The sequence below is a fragment of the Hyla sarda genome, chromosome 8 (genome assembly GCF_029499605.1).
Source record: "Hyla sarda isolate aHylSar1 chromosome 8, aHylSar1.hap1, whole genome shotgun sequence".
Taxonomy (NCBI): Eukaryota; Metazoa; Chordata; class Amphibia; order Anura; family Hylidae; genus Hyla; species Hyla sarda.
In genome coordinates, this window is record NC_079196.1 from 224,747,056 (window position 1) to 224,770,832 (window position 23,777).

Below are 23,777 nucleotides of genomic sequence, written 5' to 3' on the forward strand. Positions count from 1 at the left end.
GGGGCATTTGCGACGGTGGGGTGGGTGCTTCGGATGAGTCGTGGGTGCTTTGGATGCTGGCCACTGACTTTCTTGCAGCTGGCAGAAAGGTGCCCCCATCAAGGGTGTGCTCTAGGCGGCTGCCTATTCTGAACCGGCCCTGCCTCTAGATGCTGCAAAACTTCAACTCCCAGCATGCCCAGACAACCGTTGGCTTGGAGGGCCAAAGTTTGAGACCCCCGATAAAGTGTACAAATCCTATTTCTTCCTTGTCCATGTAGTCTGTGGTGCCCTGAGCCATCGTCACCATCTAACAGCAGGAATGGTGGGGAGGGAGTTTACAGTGACTTTCTACACATCTAACAGGGTCTCCGAGGATTTTATCCCGAAACAGGAGGAAATCTTTAGATCTGGATTTGTAGAAACCTACTGTAGATGCCTTCACTGCTAATGATGGCGGTTGTGGAGGCCCAGGGTTCAGATTACCCATCTTTTAGCTCTAGTATGAAGCTCTTAGGATAGACCTGAAGATGTCTTGTCTGGACAATTTATTTATTTGGGTCTTTACCTTCTGTTTTTTCCTTCCTTTCTACAGGTCGTTTATGTTGCCCGGAATGCCAAGGACTGCATGGTCTCCTACTTCTACTTCCAGAGGATGAATAAGGCTCTGCCGGATCCTGGGACCTGGAATGAATACTTCTCTATGTTCCTGAATGGAAAAAGTGAGAAGAAGCAGCTGTCTTTCCTCACAACGTGCTTTACTGCATCGTTATTGTGTTCCTTACTATTTCTTTACCATATTCCTCTTGTTACCTCAAAGAGTCCCTCACCATTTCCTCATGTTCCTCCATGTTTCTTCATCATTTTCCCCACTGATTCTGTGGCGTCAGGGTGTGAGGTGCAGGGTAGATGTTATAACCCAAGGGGCAGATGTTATTAACCCCATCTTGTCGTGACGCCAGGAGTGGTTTAGCCTTAACCACCCAAAGGTAATAGCGCTGGTCTTGGGCTAGGCACGCGGGCAAAGAAGACACAGACGCCAAGTTACATGACACAGAGATCTCGCAGACTTGCTGGGACTTGCAGTAGTTAGACAGACTTTGGTGCAGGCCACGGTGACTAAACAGTAAACTTGACTTGATGACTGACAATTAGATGGCTTTGGCTTATTTGCAATTGACAGTTGGCTGCAGACTTTAGGCTTGAGGCCTCCAATGCTCCGGACACAGACGGCTGCACTGGACCTCAGGAACTAAGAGAGAGATTGCAGCCCCTCCCCTAGTTTTATAGGGGGGCTGTGCAAGGAGCCCATAGGTCACGTGGGGGGTCACCTGGTCACTAGTGTCTCCTGGGTAACAATCACATGGTATAACAATTAAAGAAATAGTACATTATTAATATCACAACTTATATACACAAGGCATAATACATAAAGGGGCCCTGGGGACATGGATAGACTCTGCCTGACAGGGCAGAAGAAGTACAGGGAAACACCATCCCGTGCTGGTCCTCTCCACATTTTTTATTGCTTTACCCTGTCCCTTAGCATTTCCTCATCATGTTCCTCAGTATGTCCTCACAATGTTCCTCAGTATAACCTCATCATGTTCCTCAGTATTGTCCTCACAATGTTCCTCAGTATGTCCTCATCATGTTCCTCAGTATGTCCTCACAATGTTCCTCAGTATATCTTCATCATGTTCCTCAGTATGTCCTCATCATGTTCCTCAGTATAACCTCACCATGTTCCTCAGTATGTCCTCATCATGTTCTTCAGTATAACCTCATCATGTTCTTCAGTATAACCTCATCATGTTACTCAGTATGTCCTCATCATGTTCCTCAGTATGTCCTCATCATGTTCCTCAGTATGTCCTCATCATGTTACTCAGTATGTCCTCACCATGTTCCTCAGTATAACCTCATCATGTTCCTCAGTATGTCCTCATCATGTTCCTCAGTATGTCCTCATCATGTTCCTCAGTATGTCCTCATCATGTTACTCAGTATGTCCTCACCATGTTCCTCAGTATAACCTCATCATGTTCCTCAGTATGTCCTCATCATGTTCCTCAGTATAACTTCATCATGTTCCTCGGTATGTCCTCATCATGTTCCTCAGTATAACCTCATCATGTTCCTCAGTATGTCCTCACCATGTTCCTCAGTATAACCTCATCATGTTCCTCAGTATGTCCTCACCATGTTCCTCAGTATAACCTCACCATGTTCCTCAATATAACCTCACCATGTTCCTCAGTATGTCCTCACCATGTTCCTCAGTATAACCTCATCATGTTCCTCAGTATGTCCTCATCATGTTCCTCAGTATAACCTCATCATGTTCCTCAGTATAACCTCATCATGTTCCTCAGTATAACCTCATCATGTTCCTCAGTATAACCTCATCATGTTCCTCAGTATGTCCTCACCATGTTCCTCAGTATAACCTCACCATGTTCCTCAATATAACCTCACCATGTTCCTCAGTATGTCCTCACCATGTTCCTCAGTATAACCTCATCATGTTCCTCAGTATGTCCTCATCATGTTCCTCAGTATAACCTCATCATGTTCCTCAGTATAACCTCATCATGTTCCTCAGTATAACCTCATCATGTTCCTCAGTATAACCTCACCATGTTCCTCAGTATGTCCTCACCATGTTCCTCAGTATATCCTCACCATGTTCCTCAGTATAACCTCATCATGTTCCTCAGTATGTCCTCATCATGTTCCTCAGTATGTCCTCAACATGTTCCTCAGTATGTCCTCATCATGTTCCTCAGTATGTCCTCAACATGTTCCTCAGTATGTCCTCATCATGTTCCTCAGTATAACCTCACCATGTTCCTCAGTATGTCCTCATCATGTTCCTCAGTATAACCTCACCATGTTCCTCAGCATTTCCTCACCATGTTCCTTCGCTTTACTCATCATGTTCCTCAGTATGTCCTCAACATGTTCCTCAGTATGTCCTCAACATGTTCCTCAGTATAACCTCACCATGTTCCTCAGTATAACCTCACCATGTTCCTCAGTATGTCCTCATCATGTTCCTCAGTATAACCTCACCATGTTCCTCAGTATGTCCTCATCATGTTCCTCAGTATAACCTCACCATGTTCCTCAGCATTTCCTCACCATGTTCCTTCGCTTTACTCACCATGTTCCTCAGTATGTCCTCATTATGTTTCTCAGCATTTCCTCACCATGTTTCTCAGCATTTTCTCACCATGTTACTCAGCATTTCCTCACCATGTTTTTTAAGCATTTCCTCATCATGTTCCTCCATGTTTCTTCATCATTTTTCCCCACCGATTCCTCACCAAGTTCCTTAAATATTTTCTCCTCTCCACATTTTTCATTGCTTTTCCATGTTCATCAACATTTCTTACCATGTCCCTTAGCAGTTCCTCACCATGTCCATTTGTGTTTTCATCGTTTCCCTCAGCATTTCCTCTCTGTTCCTCAGCATTTCCTCTCTGTTCCTCAGCATTTCCTCTCTATGTTCCTCAGCATTTCCTCCCCATGTTCCTCAGCATTTCCTCCCCATGTTCCTCAGCATTTCCTCTCTATGTTCCTTAGCATTTCCTCCCCATGTTCCTCAGCATTTCCTCCCCATGTTCCTCAGCATTTCCTCTCTATGTTCCTCAGCATTTCCTCCCCATGTTCCTCAGCATTTCCTCCCCATGTTCCTCAGCATTTCCTCTCTATGTTCCTCAGCATTTCCTCTCTATGTTCCTCAGCATTTCCTCTCTATGTTCCTCAGCATTTCCTCTCTATGTTCCTCAGCATTTCCTCTCTATGTTCCTCAGCATTTCCTCATCATGTTCCTCAGCATTTCCTCTCTATGTTCCTCAGCATTTCCTCCCCATGTTCCTCAGCATTTCCTCCCCATGTTCCTCAGCATTTCCTCTCCATGTTCCTCAGCATTTCCTCTCTATGTTCCTCAGCATTTCCTCTCTATGTTCCTCAGCATTTCCTCTCTATGTTCCTCAGCATTTCCTCTCTATGTTCCTCAGCATTTCCTCTCTATGTTCCTCAGCATTTCCTCTCTATGTTCCTCAGCATTTCCTCCCCACGTTCCTCAGCATTTCCTCTCTATGTTCCTCAGCATTTCCTCTCTATATTCCTCAGCATTTCCTCCCCATGTTCCTCAGCATTTCCTCTCTATGTTCCTCAGCATTTCCTCTCTATGTTCCTCAGCATTTCCTCCCCACGTTCCTCAGCATTTCCTCTCTATGTTCCTCAGCATTTCCTCTCTATATTCCTCAGCATTTCCTCCCCATGTTCCTCAGCATTTCCTCCCCATGTTCCTCAGCATTTCCTCTCTATGTTCCTCAGCATTTCCTCCCCATGTTCCTCAGCATTTCCTCTCTATGTTCCTCAGCATTTCCTCTCTATGTTCCTCAGCATTTCCTCTCTATGTTCCTCAGCATTTCCTCTCTATGTTCCTCAGCATTTCCTCTCTATGTTCCTCAGCATTTCCTCCCCACGTTCCTCAGCATTTCCTCTCTATGTTCCTCAGCATTTCCTCTCTATGTTCCTCAGCATTTCCTCTCTATGTTCCTCAGCATTTCCTCCCCATGTTCCTCAGCATTTCCTCTCTATGTTCCTCAGCATTTCCTCTCTGTTCCTCAGCATTTCCTCTCTATGTTCCTCAGCATTTCCTCTCTATGTTCCTCAGCATTTCCTCCCCACGTTCCTCAGCATTTCCTCTCTATGTTCCTCAGCATTTCCTCTCTATGTTCCTCAGCATTTCCGCTCTGTTCCTCAGCATTTCCTCTCTGTTCCTCAGCATTTCCTCTCTATGTTCCTCAGCATTTCCTCTCTATGTTCCTCAGCATTTCCTCCCCATGTTCCTCAGCATTTCCTCCCCATGTTCCTCAGCATTTCCTCCCCATGTTCCTCAGCATTTCCTCTCCATGTTCCTCAGCATTTCCTCTCTATGTTCCTCAGCATTTCCTCTCTATGTTCCTCAGCATTTCCTCTCTATGTTCCTCAGCATTTCCTCTCTATGTTCCTCAGCATTTCCTCTCTATGTTCCTCAGCATTTCCTCCCCATGTTCCTCAGCATTTCCTCCCCATGTTCCTCAGCATTTCCTCCCCATGTTCCTCAGCATTTCCTCCCCATGTTCCTCAGCATTTCCTCCCCATGTTCCTCAGCATTTCCTCTCTATGTTCCTCAGCATTTCCTCCCCATGTTCCTCAGCATTTCCTCCCCATGTTCCTCAGCATTTCCTCCCCATGTTCCTCAGCATTTCCTCCCCATGTTCCTCAGCATTTCCTCCCCATGTTCCTCAGCATTTCCTCCCCATGTTCCTCAGCATTTCCTCTCTATGTTCCTCAGCATTTCCTCTCTATGTTCCTCAGCATTTCCTCTCTATGTTCCTCAGCATTTCCTCGCCAGGTTTATTATTGTTTTTCTTGATGTTCCTCAGCATTTCCTCACCATGTTCCTTGCTTTTTCTCCATCATGTTCCCTATTCCCCTGTTCCTAATAATATTCCCTTCTTTTAGCTCCTTGGGGGAGCTGGTTTGACCATGTCATCGGATGGTGGAACGCAAAAGACAAACACCAGATTCTCTATGTCTTCTACGAGGACATGATCGAGGTGAGGACAGTGATTTACATATAACATTCACTTACACTTAGCTCAGCTCAGCTTAGCTTAACCTATTATCCTCTGAATTCTGTCCTCAGGACCCAAGGAGAGAAATAAGAAAAATATCAAACTTTCTGGGCAAGGACCTGACAGAGGAGGTTTTGGACACCATTCAACACCACACATCATTCGACGCCATGAAGGAGAACCCAATGACCAACTTCAGTGTTCTGCCCTCATTTGTATTTGATCAGTCCATCTCACCCTTCATGAGGAAAGGTGAGGTTCTAGCATGACTTCATGTATTCCCATTTACTGGTTTTCCATGTCCTCTCCTGCTCATCCTAAACAATCTGGTCCATGAGTATATTGACCCCACACAAGATTTTGGACATTTTTTTTATTCTTATAGGTCTGTTCCTTTAACTGCCGTCGACTAACCCCTCATCGTTTCCGTTTTCCTTTTAGGTAAAGTTGGTGACTGGAAGAACCATTTCTTGGTGGCCCAAAATATTGTATTTGATGAAGAATACAAGAAGAAGATGGAGGGGAGCGGCCTGAACTTTCGCACTGAGCTATGAGGAAAACTAGACTTTTATTACATATAAGACAAGTCACCGCCACCATCTCCAGGCTAAGGGAAGAAAGACTCAGCCAGGGAATGTACTTCTCTATGGGGAATCTAGGGGATGAGTGGAAGGGGTTCCCCAAAAAGCTATTCTTTTTAGGGTCCTTCCTAAAAAATGTGTTTCATGTAAAAAATAAAAAAAAATAAAAAAAATGAATTAAAACATGTGACAAAAAAGTGAAGCAAAAAAAAAATGTTGAATAATAGTATTACAAAAATATGTGAGAAATGATGGAAAAATATATAGCTGATAACATCACACACAGGGATACATAGTGAAAAATCATTAAAAAAAGATATAGGTGAAATAAATTAAATAAAAAGCATAAAAAAGGAGAGGACGGAATTGCCAAGAAAGAGTCTACGAGAAGAAGATGATGTCTCCAGGCTACTGATGTAGAAATCTCAGATGACTTGATAACAAGCGGTTCCTACAAGACAAAAGATGAAAACAACAGATAAAATGCAAAAAAGTAATAAAACCAATGGGAGGAAATGAAGAACAAATAGGATGTAATCTCCTACCGGGGTCAATGAAAAGTTACAAAAATTAATAAATATTTTCATGAAGACCCACATCTATTCAGTCTCGCGTCGTGCCAAAATCTTCTTCCCTTTGCCTTCACTCATTCCCCAATGAAGTTGTTCCATTGCTAGAACTCGAAACAAAGTGGAATCACGTCCATGCGCCATTTTGTAGTATCTTGGAAGCATCTTCAGATCCACGTCCTCAGGTAAATCCTTAAAGGGGTACTCTGCTGCCCCAGCGTTCAGAACATTTTGTTCCGAATGCTCGGAGTGAGTGGCGGGGGTCATGATGTCACGGCCATGCCCCCTGTCGGGGTAATAACTCATTTATGAATTATTAATTATGGTCAACAAAGATATTATGACCGTTATGAATTGCCAAAAATATACAAACAATGCAATTCACCATATCTGGGCCCAGATATGAGTTCTATGAAGTAGCGGTAGAAGTAACCGTTGCAATATAATAAAATAACGCAGTTATTATAAAAATGATACGTACATTTATTGGTTACAATTGATTAACATTAAAGCACAACTGTCATGAAATGTTAGTGTAATAACCTGCACACAGCCTTTGTATTGTGTACAGCAATTATTTTACCTCATATTTGCAGGCTCTCGTGGCGCTAAAAAGTGCTTTGAATCAAAGCCACTGACTGTCGGATAGGCGTGGTGCGAGGTACGCGATGCCCCGCCGCCGCCACGCCCACTTTGTATCTCAGTGCTGGGACCGCTGTGTGATTGACACACAGGTCCCAGCGCATGCGCCCTTCAAGTAATGTAACGTGCGCACTACTGCGTGTCATCCAGCAAGCGCTCGCTCCCACGCTCTCTGCACCTAGCCCTGCACAGGCACACGGACGACGGCAGCGGGACCATTGGCTTATCCAAGGATTAATAGAATTAGGATTTGTGCAGAGATCCATTCGGATTTAGGGGTCTATTTAGGTCTGGTGGTCTTGCAGAGTTAACAGGGATTTAAGTAACTCACAGTTTTTGAGAGATGGCCGCGGCCGCAAGGCTGAGGCATAGCAAGTGCTGTTGACAGCTGCGCAGATCCTTCCTCATCAGCAGCGCAGGAACAAGAGCGATGCTGCTTGCTTGACAGCACAGGAACAAGAGAGCAAATAATGGAAGCCGCTCCCTTATATGGGCAGGGGCAGGGCCGTTTTGGATTGGTCCGTTTCAGCTGTCACTCACCGTTACAATGCATGGTGGGTGAACACGTCACTGGGACCTCCTAAGGTCCTAAAGCAAAAACCATAGAGTTTCCACCTGATCACATGACCCGCAGGTCCTGCTACGCTGCAAACAGGTAGATAGCCTAATATATACATTCCTATACCTATAAATGTACAAATACCAGATAGAACTAGTATACAATTAGTGGCTAAGGGAAAGGTGACAAGGGGAAGACTAGAAAAGAGGGACCCCGACGTCCTAGGGACTCTGGCTATGGGAACCTCTATATAGGTAATGTATAAGATACAGTACCGGGACACCTCACTTTGCTCAACCACAACAGCGCCTCATGGGAAATACTGTATGAGGAAACTGAATTGTATTAATGTGTTGTACTGTCTCTTTAAATATCAAACATGGTGGCATGGCGTGACCGGGTGCAGCGGAGAATCCACGACCGGACCCTCGGTAATGAGCCACCATATTATGTCTCCTCTGAACCTGTATTTATTATATTAACCATATCAGGTTCATGAGAACTTCAGCTGGGATCATAGAAGAACACAATGAGGGGGGGGGGGGACATACTTTACTCTGAATTACAAGAATGTTCACCCAGCTTCCCAAGTCTCCTGAATGGCAAATATACCTCATTGTGTAATAACTTGGGGTTTAGTGGAAAAGATTCTAGAAAAATAACTGGGCAGAAAAGTTGGAGTTAGGAAAAGTTGGGGCACAACCCTGTAGGACTGTGGTCTTCAAATTGTGGACCTCAAGCTGTTGGCTGTCCGGGCATGCTGGGAGTTGTAGTTTTGCAGCAGCTGAAGGTCAACAGTTTGCAGAAAGCTGGTCTTTGCCACATCTGGAGGTCCACAGTCTGGAGACCACTGGTCTTTACAACATATGGAAGTTAAACTGTCGACCTCTAGAACTAAGGACCTCCAGAACGGTCGACCTCCAGAACTGTGAAGTTGAACATATGGAAGTTGAACTGGGGACCTCTAGAACTGTGGATCTCTAGAACCGGGGACCACAAGTTCTGGAGGTCCACTGGAAGTTGATCTTGCAACATCTGGAGGTCCACAGTTTGGAGACCACTGGTCTGTGCAACATCTGGAGGCCCCCAGTTTGGAGACGACTGCTGTAGGAGCTGTAATGGTGGCCATATTGGTATGACTACTATTTCCAGGGGACGGGCTCTTTAATCCCTCCTCATGTGTCACCTCAGTCTGCGTCTCATGGGACAGAAATGATGGGTTCATGTTTGTTATGTGGCTCATCTGCCGCCGACCGTCTCTGAACCTTCCGCTTCGTCTCAGAATTTCTACCCGGTCACTAGGACAAAAGCCAAAATGAAAACCTTCCCAGCTCTGCTACATCTGACACAATCTTGACTCGGTGCCAAATTCCAATCCAGAACACCTCTTGGCTTTTGAACTGTGAACTCTTCTCACGGATTCTATACAAACAAAAAGCGACCATAGAAAATTCTTCACAGTACGATACACACCCGAATATTTAACCCTTTTGTTAACATCTCTTACTTAACTTAGTCATCCGTAACATATCACTGGGAAATTATTCTTCAATAAGAACACCCCTTTCCCCATGAGACTTCTCACTAACAGGGTGTATTGATAAAGATGCCCTTGGAGAGAGAAATTATGCTATATATATGAAGTTAAGGAACATCCAATAAGGCAGTGATGCAAAAATAATACATAACTTTTATTCTGATTCTATATCTAAAATACGAGAATTAAAAAGTCCATAGCTAGCAGTATAGTTGGTCAACACAGGACCGTGCTCAAGAGATGGGTATAGGGTAACAGGTGAATACCTATATCTAAATAGTCCTACCTCATCCTAGGACTATCCCTCACTACATTTAGTGTGGGTGGGGGTGGGGTTTAGTGATTTCCACTCGCAGGTGGTTAGCTAATTAATCTCTCATACTCCTGTCCAACGCGTTTCTCCCACTTGTTTTAAGGGTTCATCAGGGAACCGAGGAGGAAATAATAGGCTACCAGTATATAATCATATCACACAAGGGTACATAGAAATAGGTATATATGGACTAAGTTCAGATCAGTAGATAGTCAAGATCAGTAGATGGTCAAATACAGACCAGATAAACACTAGATAGAGGAGATAGATATGTCAGTCAGTCACTGGCAAGTTGGAACCACAGTTGATGTCCAGATTGGTAAGTTTGCAGTCCGAAACAGTCATTCAGAGTGATGTATACACCGTCAAAGAGTCCAGAGTCAATCTGATAACCGCAACCCACCATGTCATAACTTTAAATTCAGTAAAACATATAAATTATCTATATATAACACCACAGCCATATATGTGTTGTCACATCCATGTAGATTCCAATATTGGCGATAGCACAGAGTGGTTGTTACTTCCACACAAGTATATAGTACCACTCAGGTTCTATACATATGTAGATGAACTGTGAAGACATAATTAGACAAAAAGATGTGTTTGTATAAGGAATGTTATGATAAGATGATATAGACAAAAAAATAGAATAAATAAATCAATCAATAAATAAATTCATACCTTGGTTTTAAATAACCATGTATGAGGGCTTGGGTGGTTGATTCTCCTATGTGGACTGGCGGTATTTATTGTTTGTACTCTGGACCATGTGATCTAAAACAAGCATCATATTCCATTTACATTATGCATTGTTGCTAGTTGTCATAAATAGCTCACTTCTTATTACTCACCCCAGCAAATGATAATGCCCTGGTAGATCTACTGACAGATTGCCATCTAAGGTCTAATTAGACCTTCCACTTTGGGGCCTGAAGTGAAAGATACAATACAGTGCAATGAGAAAAGATATGTGCCCCAAATTGGACGCATATAGTTTCCAACAAAAACGGAGCCCTCCCTTGGTCTGAAGGCACTTACCCTATCCTTGGCCTCTAGATGCTTGGACATCACTGGATGGAGGTGATGTGCCATGATCCCGGCACTCTCACTGTTTTATACCAGTGAGCCGGAAGTGTGTCATAGGAGGCGCGGCTATGTGCCTTCGTTGTGCTTGTTAGGTGGAACGCATCCGTCCCCGGAAGTTGCTGAGTATGGAACGCAGCCCTTACAGCTTCCACTGCCGGATGCATTAGAGCAGTTCCGGTTAGTGGAACGCACATTGTTTGTACTCTGGACCATGTGATCTAAAACAAGCATCATATTCCATTTACATTATGCATTGTTGCTAGTTGCATCTGCGTTCCACCAACTTAACCATCGGAGTGATCCGGGGGTGAGACGCATTGACGTTCCACCAACCGGAACATCACACTAAAAAGTAGGCTGGAATTTATCCTCTGGAGCGCATGTGCGTTCCACTAACCGGAACTGCTCTAATGCATCCGGCAGTGGAAGCTGTAAGGGCTGCGTTCCATACTCAGCAACTTCCGGGGACGGATGCGTTCCACCTAACAAGCACAACGAAGGCACATAGCCGCGCCTCCTATGACACACTTCCGGCTCACTGGTATAAAACAGTGAGAGTGCCGGGATCATGGCACATCACCTCCATCCAGTGATGTCCAAGCATCTAGAGGCCAAGGATAGGGTAAGTGCCTTCAGACCAAGGGAGGGCTCCGTTTTTGTTGGAAACTATATGCGTCCAATTTGGGGCACATATCTTTTCTCATTGCACTGTATTGTATCTTTCACTTCAGGCCCCAAAGTGGAAGGTCTAATTAGACCTTAGATGGCAATCTGTCAGTAGATCTACCAGGGCATTATCATTTGCTGGGGTGAGTAATAAGAAGTGAGCTATTTATGACAACTAGCAAAAATGCATAATGTAAATGGAATATGATGCTTGTTTTAGATCACATGGTCCAGAGTACAAACAATAAATACCGCCAGTCCACATAGGAGAATCAACCACCCAAGCCCTCATACATGGTTATTTAAAACCAAGGTATGAATTTATTTATTGATTGATTTATTTATTCTATTTTTTTGTCTATATCATCTTATCATAGCATTCCTTATACAAACACATCTTTTTGTCTAATTATGTCTTCACAGTTCATCTACATATGTATAGAACCTGAGTGGTACTATATACTTGTGTGGAAGTAACAACCACTCTGTGCTATCGCCAATATTGGAATCTACATGGATGTGACAACACATATATGGCTGTGGTGTTATATATAGATAATTTATATGTTTTACTGAATTTAAAGTTATGACATGGTGGGTTGCGGTTATCAGATTGACTCTGGACTCTTTGACGGTGTATACATCACTCTGAATGACTGTTTCGGACTGCAAACTTACCAATCTGGACATCAACTGTGGTTCCAACTTGCCAGTGACTGACTGACATATCTATCTCCTCTATCTAGTGTTTATCTGGTCTGTATTTGACCATCTACTGATCTTGACTATCTACTGATCTGAACTTAGTCCATATATACCTATTTCTATGTACCCTTGTGTGATATGATTATATACTGGTAGCCTATTATTTCCTCCTCGGTTCCCTGATGAACCCTTAAAACAAGTGGGAGAAACGCGTTGGACAGGAGTATGAGAGATTAATTAGCTAACCACCTGCGAGTGGAAATCACTAAACCCCACCCCCACCCACACTAAATGTAGTGAGGGATAGTCCTAGGATGAGGTAGGACTATTTAGATATAGGTATTCACCTGTTACCCTATACCCATCTCTTGAGCACGGTCCTGTGTTGACCAACTATACTGCTAGCTATGGACTTTTTAATTCTCGTATTTTAGATATAGAATCAGAATAAAAGTTATATATTATTTTTGCATCACTGCCTTATTGGATGTTCCTTAACTTCTTAACTTAGTCATCCGAAACATCCAACAAGGCAGCAACTTTATTCCAAAAACAGCGCCACCCCTGTCCTCAGGTTGTGTGTGGTATTGCGGCTCAGTTCTAGTTGAAGTGAATGGGGCAGATTTGTAATATGACACACAACCTGAGGACCGGGATGGTGATGTTTTTGGAGGAAATATACTCTTTTTTTTTTTAATGCTTGGATAACCCCTTTTAATTGGCGACATAGGAGGTAACAAGCACACAGCAGGTATACCTTTCTTTTTGGGGGAAAAAACACCACACAAAAAAAAAACCTCATCATGGACAACAAAAAAAGGGGACATTTTTGTTGAAAAAATTCTTAAAAAATCTGTAACTGAAGAAAGCCAGGAAACTGTTTATAGGGGAATCACAATATGTACCTCCTGATGAAGTGGGGTTGTCCACGAAAATACGTCCGTTGAGGGTGCACGGGTCCCCATATGGCCACTGGTAATATGCTGGAGCAGGTAATGACCACTATTGGACATTGGTCTTGTATTGGTCAATGCTTTTCTCATTATCTCTCCTGACTGTAATGGGGGTGTAATTAGGTATATATGTATATTGCCAATATTTGAAGTTATTGCAGCTGGGGAACTTGTGCTTGATTTTTTATGGGATAGGGTATTTTTTTTATTATTTTATTTTATTTTTTTAGCCGCTACACCGATGCCTCCTCCCTGTGCCAGTCACTACACTGGTTACCAATTCAGTCCAGAATACAGTACAAAATCCTCAGTCTCACACACAACGCTCTCCACAATGCTGCACCTCTCTACATCTCCTCTCTCATCTCCGTCTACCATCCTACACGTTCTCTCCGATCTGCTAATGACCTCACACTAACATCTTCTATAATCCCAACTTCTCACTCCCGTCTCCAAGACTTCACTCGTGCTGCACCAGTTCTCTGAAATGCTGTCCCTCAATCCCTCAAACTCAACAACAACATCCATAGATTCAAATGTGGCCTAAAAACACATCTCTTCAGACAGGCCTATAACAGTCTCTAATTGGCCTCAACATATCATCAACATATCCCCAACATATCCTCAACATATCCCCAACATATCATCAACATATCCCCAACATATCCCCAACATATCCCCAACATATCCCCAACGCATCCCCAACGCATCCCCAACGCATCCACAACGCATCCCCAACGCATCCCCAACGCATCCCCAACGCATCCCCAACGCATCCCCAACGCATCCCCAACGCATCCCCAACGCTTCCCCAACGCTTCCCCAACGCATCCACAACGCATCCCCAACGCATCCCCAACGCATCCCCAACGCATCCCCAACGCATCCCCAACGCATCCCCAACGCATCCCCAACGCATCCCCAACGCATCCCCAACACATCCACAACACATCCACAACACATCCACAACACATCCCCAACACATCCCCAACACATCCACAGCACATCCACAACACATCCCCAGCACATCCCCAACACATCCACAACACATCCACAACACATCCACAACACATCCACAACACATCCTCAACACATCCCCAACACATCCCCTACACATCCCCAACACTTCCCCCAACACATCCCCAACACATCCCCAACACATCCCCAACACATCCCCAACACATCCCCAACACATCCCCAACACATCCACAACACATCCACAACACATCCCCAACACTTCCCCAACACATCCCCAACACATCCACAACACATCCTCAACACATCCTCAACACATCCCCAACACATCCCCCAACACATCCCCCAACACTTCCCCAACACATCCCCCAACACATCCCCAACACATCCCCAACACATCCCCAACACATCCCCAACACATCCCCAACACATCCCCAACACATCCCCAACACATCCACAACACATCCACAACACATCCTCAACACATCCCCAACACATCCCCAACACATCCCCAACACATCCCCAACACATCCCCAACACATCCCCAACATATCCCCAACACATCCACAACACATCCCCAACACATCCCCAACACATCCCCAACACATCCCCAACACATCCCCAACACATCCACAACACATCCCCAACACATCCACAACACATCCCCAACACATCCACAACACATCCCCAACACATCCACAACACATCCCCAACACATCCCCAACACATCCCCAACACATCCCCAACACATCCCCAACACATCCACAACACATCCACAACACTTCCCCAACACATCCCCAACACATCCCCAACACTTCCCCAACACATCCCCAACACATCCCCAACACATCCCCAACACATCCACAACACATCCCCAACACATCCCCAACACATCCCCAACACATCCCCAACACATCCCCAACACATCCCCAACACATCCCCCAACACATCCCCAACACATCCCCAACACATCCCCAACACATCCCCAACACATCCCCAACACATCCCCAACACATCCCCAACACATCCCCAACACATCCCCAACACATCCACAACACATCCACAACACTTCCTCAACACATCCACAACACATCCTCAACACATCCCCAACACATCCACAACACTTCCCCAACACATCCACAACACATCCCCAACACATCCCCAACACATCCTCAACACATCCACAACACATCCACAACACATCCACAACACATCCCCAACACATCCCCAACACATCCCCAACACATCCCCAACACATCCCCCAACACATCCCCAACACATCCCCAACACATCCACAACACATCCACAACACATCCACAACACATCCCCAACACATCCCCAACACATCCCCAACACATCCCCAACACATCCCCAACACATCCCCAACACATCCACAACACATCCCCAACACATCCCCAACACATCCACAACACATCCACAACACATCCACAACACTTCCCCAACACATCCACAACACATCCACAACACATCCACAACACATCCCCAACACATCCACAACACATCCCCAACACATCCCCAACACATCCCCCAACACATCCCCAACACATCCCCAACACATCCACAACACATCCACAACACATCCACAACACTTCCCCAACACATCCACAACACATCCACAACACATCCACAACACATCCCCAACACATCCACAACACATCCCCAACACATCCCCAACACATCCCCAACACATCCCCAACACATCCCCCAACACATCCCCAACACATCCCCAACACATCCACAACACATCCACAACACATCCACAACACTTCCCCAACACATCCACAACACATCCCCAACACATCCCCAACACATCCCCAACACATCCCCAACACATCCACAACACTTCCCCAACACATCCCCAACACATCCACAACACATCCACAACACATCCCCAACACATCCCCAACACATCCACAACACATCCCCAACACATCCACAACACATCCCCAACACATCCCCAACACATCCCCAACACATCCCCAACACATCCCCAACACATCCCCAACACATCCCCCAACACATCCCCAACACATCCCCAACACATCCCCAACACATCCACAACACATCCCCAACACATCCACAACACATCCTCAACACATCCCCAACACATCCCCAACACATCCCCAACACATCCACAACACATCCCCAACACATCCACAACACATCCCCAACACATCCCCAACACATCCCCAACACATCCCCAACACATCCCCAACACATCCCCAACACATCCCCCAACACATCCCCAACACATCCCCAACACATCCCCAACACATCCACAACACATCCCCAACACATCCACAACACATCCTCAACACATCCCCAACACATCCCCAACACATCCCCAACACATCCCCAACACATCCCCAACACATCCCCAACACATCCCCAACACATCCCCAACACATCCCCAACACATCCCCAACACATCCCCAACACATCCCCAACACATCCCCAACACATCCACAACACATCCCCAACACATCCCCAACACATCCCCAACACATCCCCAACACATCCCCAACACATCCCCAACACATCCACAACACATCCACAACACATCCCCCAACTGTTACGCCGAGCGCTCCGGGTCCCCGCTCCTCCCCGGAGCGCTCGCTTCACTCTCCCCGCGGCAGCGCTCCGGTCACGTCCTCTGACCCGGGGCGCTGCGATTCCACTGCCAGCCGGGATGCGATTCGCGATGCGGGTAGCGCCCGCTCGCGATGCGCACCCCGGCTCCCCTACCTGACTCGCTCTCCGTCTGTTCTGTCCCGGCGCGCGCGGCCCCGCTCCCTAGGGCGCGCGCGCGCCGGGTCTCTGCGATTTAAAGGGCCACTGCGCCGCTGATTGGCGCAGTGGTTCCAATTAGTGTGTTCACCTGTGCACTTCCCTATATCACCTCACTTCCCCTGCACTCCCTTGCCGGATCTTGTTGCCTTAGTGCCAGTGAAAGCGTTCCTTGTGTGTTCCTTGCCTGTGTTTCCAGACCTTCTGCCGTTGCCCCTGACTACGATCCTTGCTGCCTGCCCCGACCTTCTGCTACGTCCGACCTTGCTTTTGCCTACTCCCTTGTACCGCGCCTATCTTCAGCAGCCAGAGAGGTTGAGCCGTTGCTAGTGGATACGACCTGGTCACTACCGCCGCAGCAAGACCATCCCGCTTTGCGGCGGGCTCTGGTGAAAACCAGTAGTGGCTTAGAACCGGTCCACTAGCACGGTCCACGCCAATCCCTCTCTGGCACAGAGGATCCACTACCTGCCAGCCGGCATCGTGTCAGTAGATCCGGCCATGGATCCCGCTGAAGTTCCTCTGCCAGTTGTCGCTGACCTCACCACGGTGGTCGCCCAGCAGTCACAACAGATAGCGCAACAAGGCCAACAGCTGTCTCAACTGACCGTTATGCTACAACAGTTACTACCACAGCTTCAGCAATCATCTCCTCCGCCAGCTCCTGCACCTCCTCCGCAGCGAGTGGCCGCTCCTGGGATACGCTTATCCTTGCCGGATAAATTTGATGGGGACTCTAAGTTTTGCCGTGGCTTTCTTTCCCAATGTTCCCTGCATCTGGAGATGATGTCGGACCTGTTTCCCACTGAAAGGTCTAAGGTGGCTTTCGTAGTCAGCCTTCTGTCCGGAAAAGCCCTGTCATGGGCCACACCGCTCTGGGACCGCAATGACCCCGTCACTGCCTCTGTACACTCCTTCTTCTCGGAAATCCGAAGTGTCTTTGAGGAACCTGCCCGAGCCTCTTCTGCTGAGACTGCCCTGTTGAACCTGGTCCAGGGTAATTCTTCCGTTGGCGAGTATGCCGTACAATTCCGTACTCTTGCTTCAGAATTGTCCTGGAATAATGAGGCCCTCTGCGCGACCTTCAAAAAAGGCCTATCCAGCAACATTAAAGATGTTCTGGCCGCACGAGAAATTCCTGCTAACCTGCATGAACTTATTCACCTAGCCACTCGCATTGACATGCGTTTTTCCGAAAGGCGTCAGGAACTCCGCCAAGATATGGACTCTGTTCGCACGAGGCGTTTCTTCTCCTCGGCTCCTCTCTCCTCTGGTCCCCTGCAATCTGTTCCTGTGCCTCCCGCCGTGGAGGCTATGCAGGTCGACCGGTCTCGCCTGACACCTCAAGAGAGGACACGACGCCGTATGGAGAACCTCTGCCTGTACTGTGCTAGTACCGAACACTTCCTGAGAGATTGTCCTATCCGTCCTCCCCGCCTGGAAAGACGTACGCTGACTCCGCACAAAGGTGAAACAGTCCTTGATGTCTACTCTGCTTCTCCACGTCTTACTGTGCCTGTGCGGATGTCGGCCTCTGCCTTCTCCTTCTCTACAGTGGCCTTCTTGGACTCTGGATCTGCAGGAAATTTTATTTTGGCCTCTCTCGTCAACAGGTTCAACATCCCGGTGACCAGTCTCGCCAGACCCCTCTACATCAATTGTGTAAATAATGAAAGATTGGACTGTACCATACGTTTCCGCACGGAGCCCCTTCTTATGAGCATCGGATCTCATCATGAGAGGATTGAACTTTTGGTCCTCCCCAATTGCACCTCGGAAATTCTCCTTGGACTTCCCTGGCTTCAACTTCATTCCCCTACCCTGGATTGGTCCACTGGGGAGATCAAGAGTTGGGGGTCCTCTTGTTCCAAGAACTGTCTAAAACCGGTTCCCAGTAACCCTTGCCGTAACTCTGTGGTTCCTCCAGTAACCGGTCTCCCTAAGGCCTGTATGGACTTCGCGGATGTTTTCTGCAAAAAACAAGCTGAGACTCTACCTCCTCACAGGCCTTATGATTGCCCTATCGACCTCCTCCCGGGCACTACTCCACCCCGGGGCAGAATTTATCCTCTCTCTGCCCCAGAGACTCTTGCCATGTCCGAATACGTCCAGGAGAATCTAAAAAAGGGCTTTATCCGTAAATCCTCCTCTCCTGCCGGAGCCGGATTTTTCTTTGTGTCCAAAAAAGATGGCTCCCTACGTCCTTGCATTGACTACCGCGGTCTTAATAAAATCACGGTTAAGAATCGCTACCCCTTACCCCTCATCTCTGAACTCTTTGATCGCCTCCAAGGTGCCCACATCTTCACTAAATTGGACTTAAGAGGCGCCTATAACCTCATCCGCATCAGAGAGGGGGACGAGTGGAAAACGGCATTTAACACCAGAGATGGACACTTTGAGTATCTGGTCATGCCCTTTGGACTGTGCAACGCCCCTGCCGTCTTCCAAGACTTTGTCAATGAAATTTTTCGTGATCTGTTATACTCCTGTGTTGTTGTATATCTGGACGATATCCTAATTTTTTCTGCCAATCTAGAAGAACACCGCCAGCATGTCCGTATGGTTCTTCAGAGACTTCGTGACAACCAACTCTATGCCAAAATTGAGAAATGTCTGTTTGAATGCCAATCTCTTCCTTTTCTAGGATATTTGGTCTCTGGCCAGGGACTACAGATGGATCCAGACAAACTCTCTGCCGTCTTAGATTGGCCACGCCCCTCCGGACTCCGTGCTATCCAACGCTTTTTGGGGTTCGCCAATTATTACAGGCAATTTATTCCACATTTTTCTACCATTGTGGCTCCTATCGTGGCTTTAACCAAAAAAAATGCTGATCCCAAGTCCTGGCCTCCTCAAGCAGAAGACGCCTTTAAACGACTCAAGTCTGCCTTTTCTTCGGCTCCCGTCCTCTCCAGACCTGACCCTTCCAAACCCTTCCTATTGGAGGTTGATGCCTCCTCAGTGGGAGCTGGAGCTGTTCTTCTACAAAAAAATTCTTCCGGGCATGCTGTCACTTGTGGTTTTTTCTCTAGGACCTTCTCTCCAGCGGAGAGGAACTACTCCATCGGGGATCGAGAGCTTCTAGCCATTAAATTAGCACTTGAGGAATGGAGGCATCTGCTGGAGGGATCAAGTTCTCCTGTTATTATCTACACCGACCACAAGAACCTCTCCTACCTCCAGTCTGCCCAACGGCTGAATCCTCGCCAGGCCCGGTGGTCTCTGTTCTTTGCCCGATTTAATTTTGAGATTCACTTTCGTCCTGCCGATAAGAACATTAGGGCCGATGCTCTCTCTCGTTCCTCGGATGCCTCAGAAGTTGAACTCTCTCCGCAACACATCATTCCACCTGACTGCCTGATCTCCACTTCTCCTGCCTCCATCAGGCAGACTCCTCCAGGAAAGACCTTTGTTTCTCCTCGCCAACGCCTCGGAATCCTCAAATGGGGTCACTCCTCCCATCTCGCAGGTCATGCGGGTATCAAGAAATCTGTGCAACTCATCTCCCGCTTCTATTGGTGGCCGACTCTGGAGACGGATGTTGTGGACTTTGTGCGAGCCTGCACTATCTGTGCCCGGGATAAGACTCCTCGCCAGAAGCCCGCTGGTTTTCTTCATCCTCTGCCTGTCCCCGAACAGCCTTGGTCTCTGATTGGTATGGATTTTATTACTGATTTACCCCCTTCCCGTGGCAACACTGTTATTTGGGTGGTCGTTGATCGATTCTCCAAAATGGCACATTTCATCCCTCTTCCTGGTCTTCCTTCTGCGCCTCAGTTGGCTAAACAATTTTTTGTACACATTTTTCGTCTTCACGGGTTGCCTACGCAGATTGTCTCGGATAGAGGCGTCCAATTCGTGTCTAAATTCTGGAGGGCTCTCTGTAAACAACTCAAGATTAAATTAAATTTTTCTTCTGCATATCATCCCCAGTCCAATGGACAAGTAGAAAGGATTAACCAGATCTTGGGTGATTATTTGCGACATTTTGTTTCCTCCCGCCAGGATGACTGGGCAGATCTCCTCCCATGGGCCGAATTCTCGTATAACTTCAGGGTCTCTGAGTCTTCCTCCAAATCCCCATTTTTCGTGGTGTACGGCCGTCACCCTCTTCCCCCCCTCCCTACTCCCTTGCCCTCTGGTCTGCCCGCTGTGGATGAAATTTCTCGTGACCTTTCCATCATATGGAGAGAGACCCAAAATTCTCTCTTACAGGCTTCATCACGCATGAAGAAGTTCGCGGATAAAAAAAGAAGAGCTCCCCCCGTTTTTTCCCCTGGAGACAAGGTATGGCTCTCCGCTAAATATGTCCGCTTCCGTGTCCCTAGCTACAAGTTGGGACCACGCTATCTTGGTCCTTTCAAAATTTTGTGTCAAATTAATCCTGTCTCTTATAAACTTCTTCTTCCTCCCTCTCTTCGTATCCCTAATGCCTTTCACGTCTCTCTTCTCAAACCACTCATCCTCAACCGTTTTTCTCCCAAATCTGTTCCTCCCACTCCTGTTTCCGGCTCCTCGGACATCTTCTCGGTCAAAGAAATTTTAGCTGCCAAAAAGGTCAGAGGGAAAAATTTTTTTTTAGTGGACTGGGAGGGTTGTGGTCCTGAAGAGAGATCCTGGGAACCTGAGGACAACATCCTAGACAAAAGTCTGCTCCTCAGGTTCTCAGGCTCTAAGAAGAGGGGGAGACCCAAGGGGGGGGGTACTGTTACGCCGAGCGCTCCGGGTCCCCGCTCCTCCCCGGAGCGCTCGCTTCACTCTCCCCGCGGCAGCGCTCCGGTCACGTCCTCTGACCCGGGGCGCTGCGATTCCACTGCCAGCCGGGATGCGATTCGCGATGCGGGTAGCGCCCGCTCGCGATGCGCACCCCGGCTCCCCTACCTGACTCGCTCTCCGTCTGTTCTGTCCCGGCGCGCGCGGCCCCGCTCCCTAGGGCGCGCGCGCGCCGGGTCTCTGCGATTTAAAGGGCCACTGCGCCGCTGATTGGCGCAGTGGTTCCAATTAGTGTGTTCACCTGTGCACTTCCCTATATCACCTCACTTCCCCTGCACTCCCTTGCCGGATCTTGTTGCCTTAGTGCCAGTGAAAGCGTTCCTTGTGTGTTCCTTGCCTGTGTTTCCAGACCTTCTGCCGTTGCCCCTGACTACGATCCTTGCTGCCTGCCCCGACCTTCTGCTACGTCCGACCTTGCTTTTGCCTACTCCCTTGTACCGCGCCTATCTTCAGCAGCCAGAGAGGTGAGCCGTTGCTAGTGGATACGACCTGGTCACTACCGCCGCAGCAAGACCATCCCGCTTTGCGGCGGGCTCTGGTGAAAACCAGTAGTGGCTTAGAACCGGTCCACTAGCACGGTCCACGCCAATCCCTCTCTGGCACAGAGGATCCACTACCTGCCAGCCGGCATTGTGACACCAACACATCCCCAACACATCCCCAACACATCCACAACACATCCACAACACATCCTCAACACATCCACAACACATCCACAACACATCCACAACACATCCCCAACACATCCCCAACACATCCACAACACTTCCCCAACACATCCACAACACATCCACAACACATCCACAACACATCCACAACACATCCACAACACTTCCCCAACACATCCACAACACATCCCCAACACATCCCCAACACATCCACAGCACATCCACAACACATCCACAACACATCCCCAACACATCCACAACACATCCCCAACACATCCACAACACTTCCCCAACACATCCACCACACTTCCCCAACACATCCACAACACTTCCCCAACACATCCACAACACATCCACAACACATCCCCAACACATCCCCAACACATCCACAACACATCCCCAACACATCCCCAACACATCCACAACACTTCCCCAACACATCCCCAACACATCCACAACACATCCCCAACACATCCCCAACACTTCCCCAACACATCCCCAACACATCCCCAACACATCCCCAACACATCCACAACACATCCACAACACATCCCCAACACATCCACAACACATCCTCAACACATCCCCAACACATCCACAACACATCCACAACACATCCCCAACACATCCCCAACACATCCCCAACACATCCCCAACACATCCCCAACACATCCCCAACACATCCCCAACACATCCCCAACACATCCCCAACACATCCTCAACACATCCCCAACACATCCCCAACACATCCACAACACATCCCCAACACATCCCCAACACATCCCCAACACATCCCCAACACATCCCCAACACATCCCCAACACATCCCCAACACATCCCCAACACATCCACAACACATCCACAACACATCCACAACACTTCCCCAACACATCCACAACACATCCCCAACACATCCACAACACTTCCCCAACACATCCACAACACATCCACAACACATCCCCAACACATCCACAACACATCCCCAACACATCCACAACACATCCTCAACACATCCACAACACATCCCCAACACATCCCCAACACATCCACAACACATCCCCAACACATCCCCAACACATCCACAACACTTCCCCAACACATCCCCAACACATCCACAACACATCCACAACACATCCCCAACACATCCCCAACACATCCCCAACATATCCTCAACACATCCCCAACACATCCCCAACACATCCACAACACATCCCCAACACATCCCCAACACATCCACAACACTTCCCCAACACATCCCCAACACATCCACAACACATCCACAACACATCCCCAACACATCCCCAACACATCCCCAACACAT

The 23,777-nt window shown here is 47.4% G+C and overlaps 1 protein-coding gene across 7 annotated transcripts in view; it reads left to right on the top strand.

The window, feature by feature from the left end:
* Positions 1-6,826, top strand: part of LOC130283799 (sulfotransferase 1C1-like) — a 19,774-nt gene extending 12,948 nt beyond the window's left edge. For 5 of the 7 annotated variants that reach the window (XM_056533301.1, XM_056533300.1, XM_056533299.1 and 2 more), the window contains exons 5-8: positions 575-701; positions 5,503-5,597; positions 5,687-5,867; positions 6,057-6,825. In XM_056533301.1, coding sequence (XP_056389276.1) covers positions 575-701; positions 5,503-5,597; positions 5,687-5,867; positions 6,057-6,169 — 516 coding nt within the window. In that variant the 3' untranslated portion in view covers positions 6,170-6,825. Of the gene's footprint in view, positions 1-574; positions 702-5,502; positions 5,598-5,686; positions 5,868-6,056 lie in introns of all 7 variants that reach the window. The other 2 variants (XM_056533297.1, XM_056533298.1) reach the window with 2 other exon arrangements.
* The last annotated feature ends 16,951 nt before the right edge of the window (positions 6,827-23,777 follow it).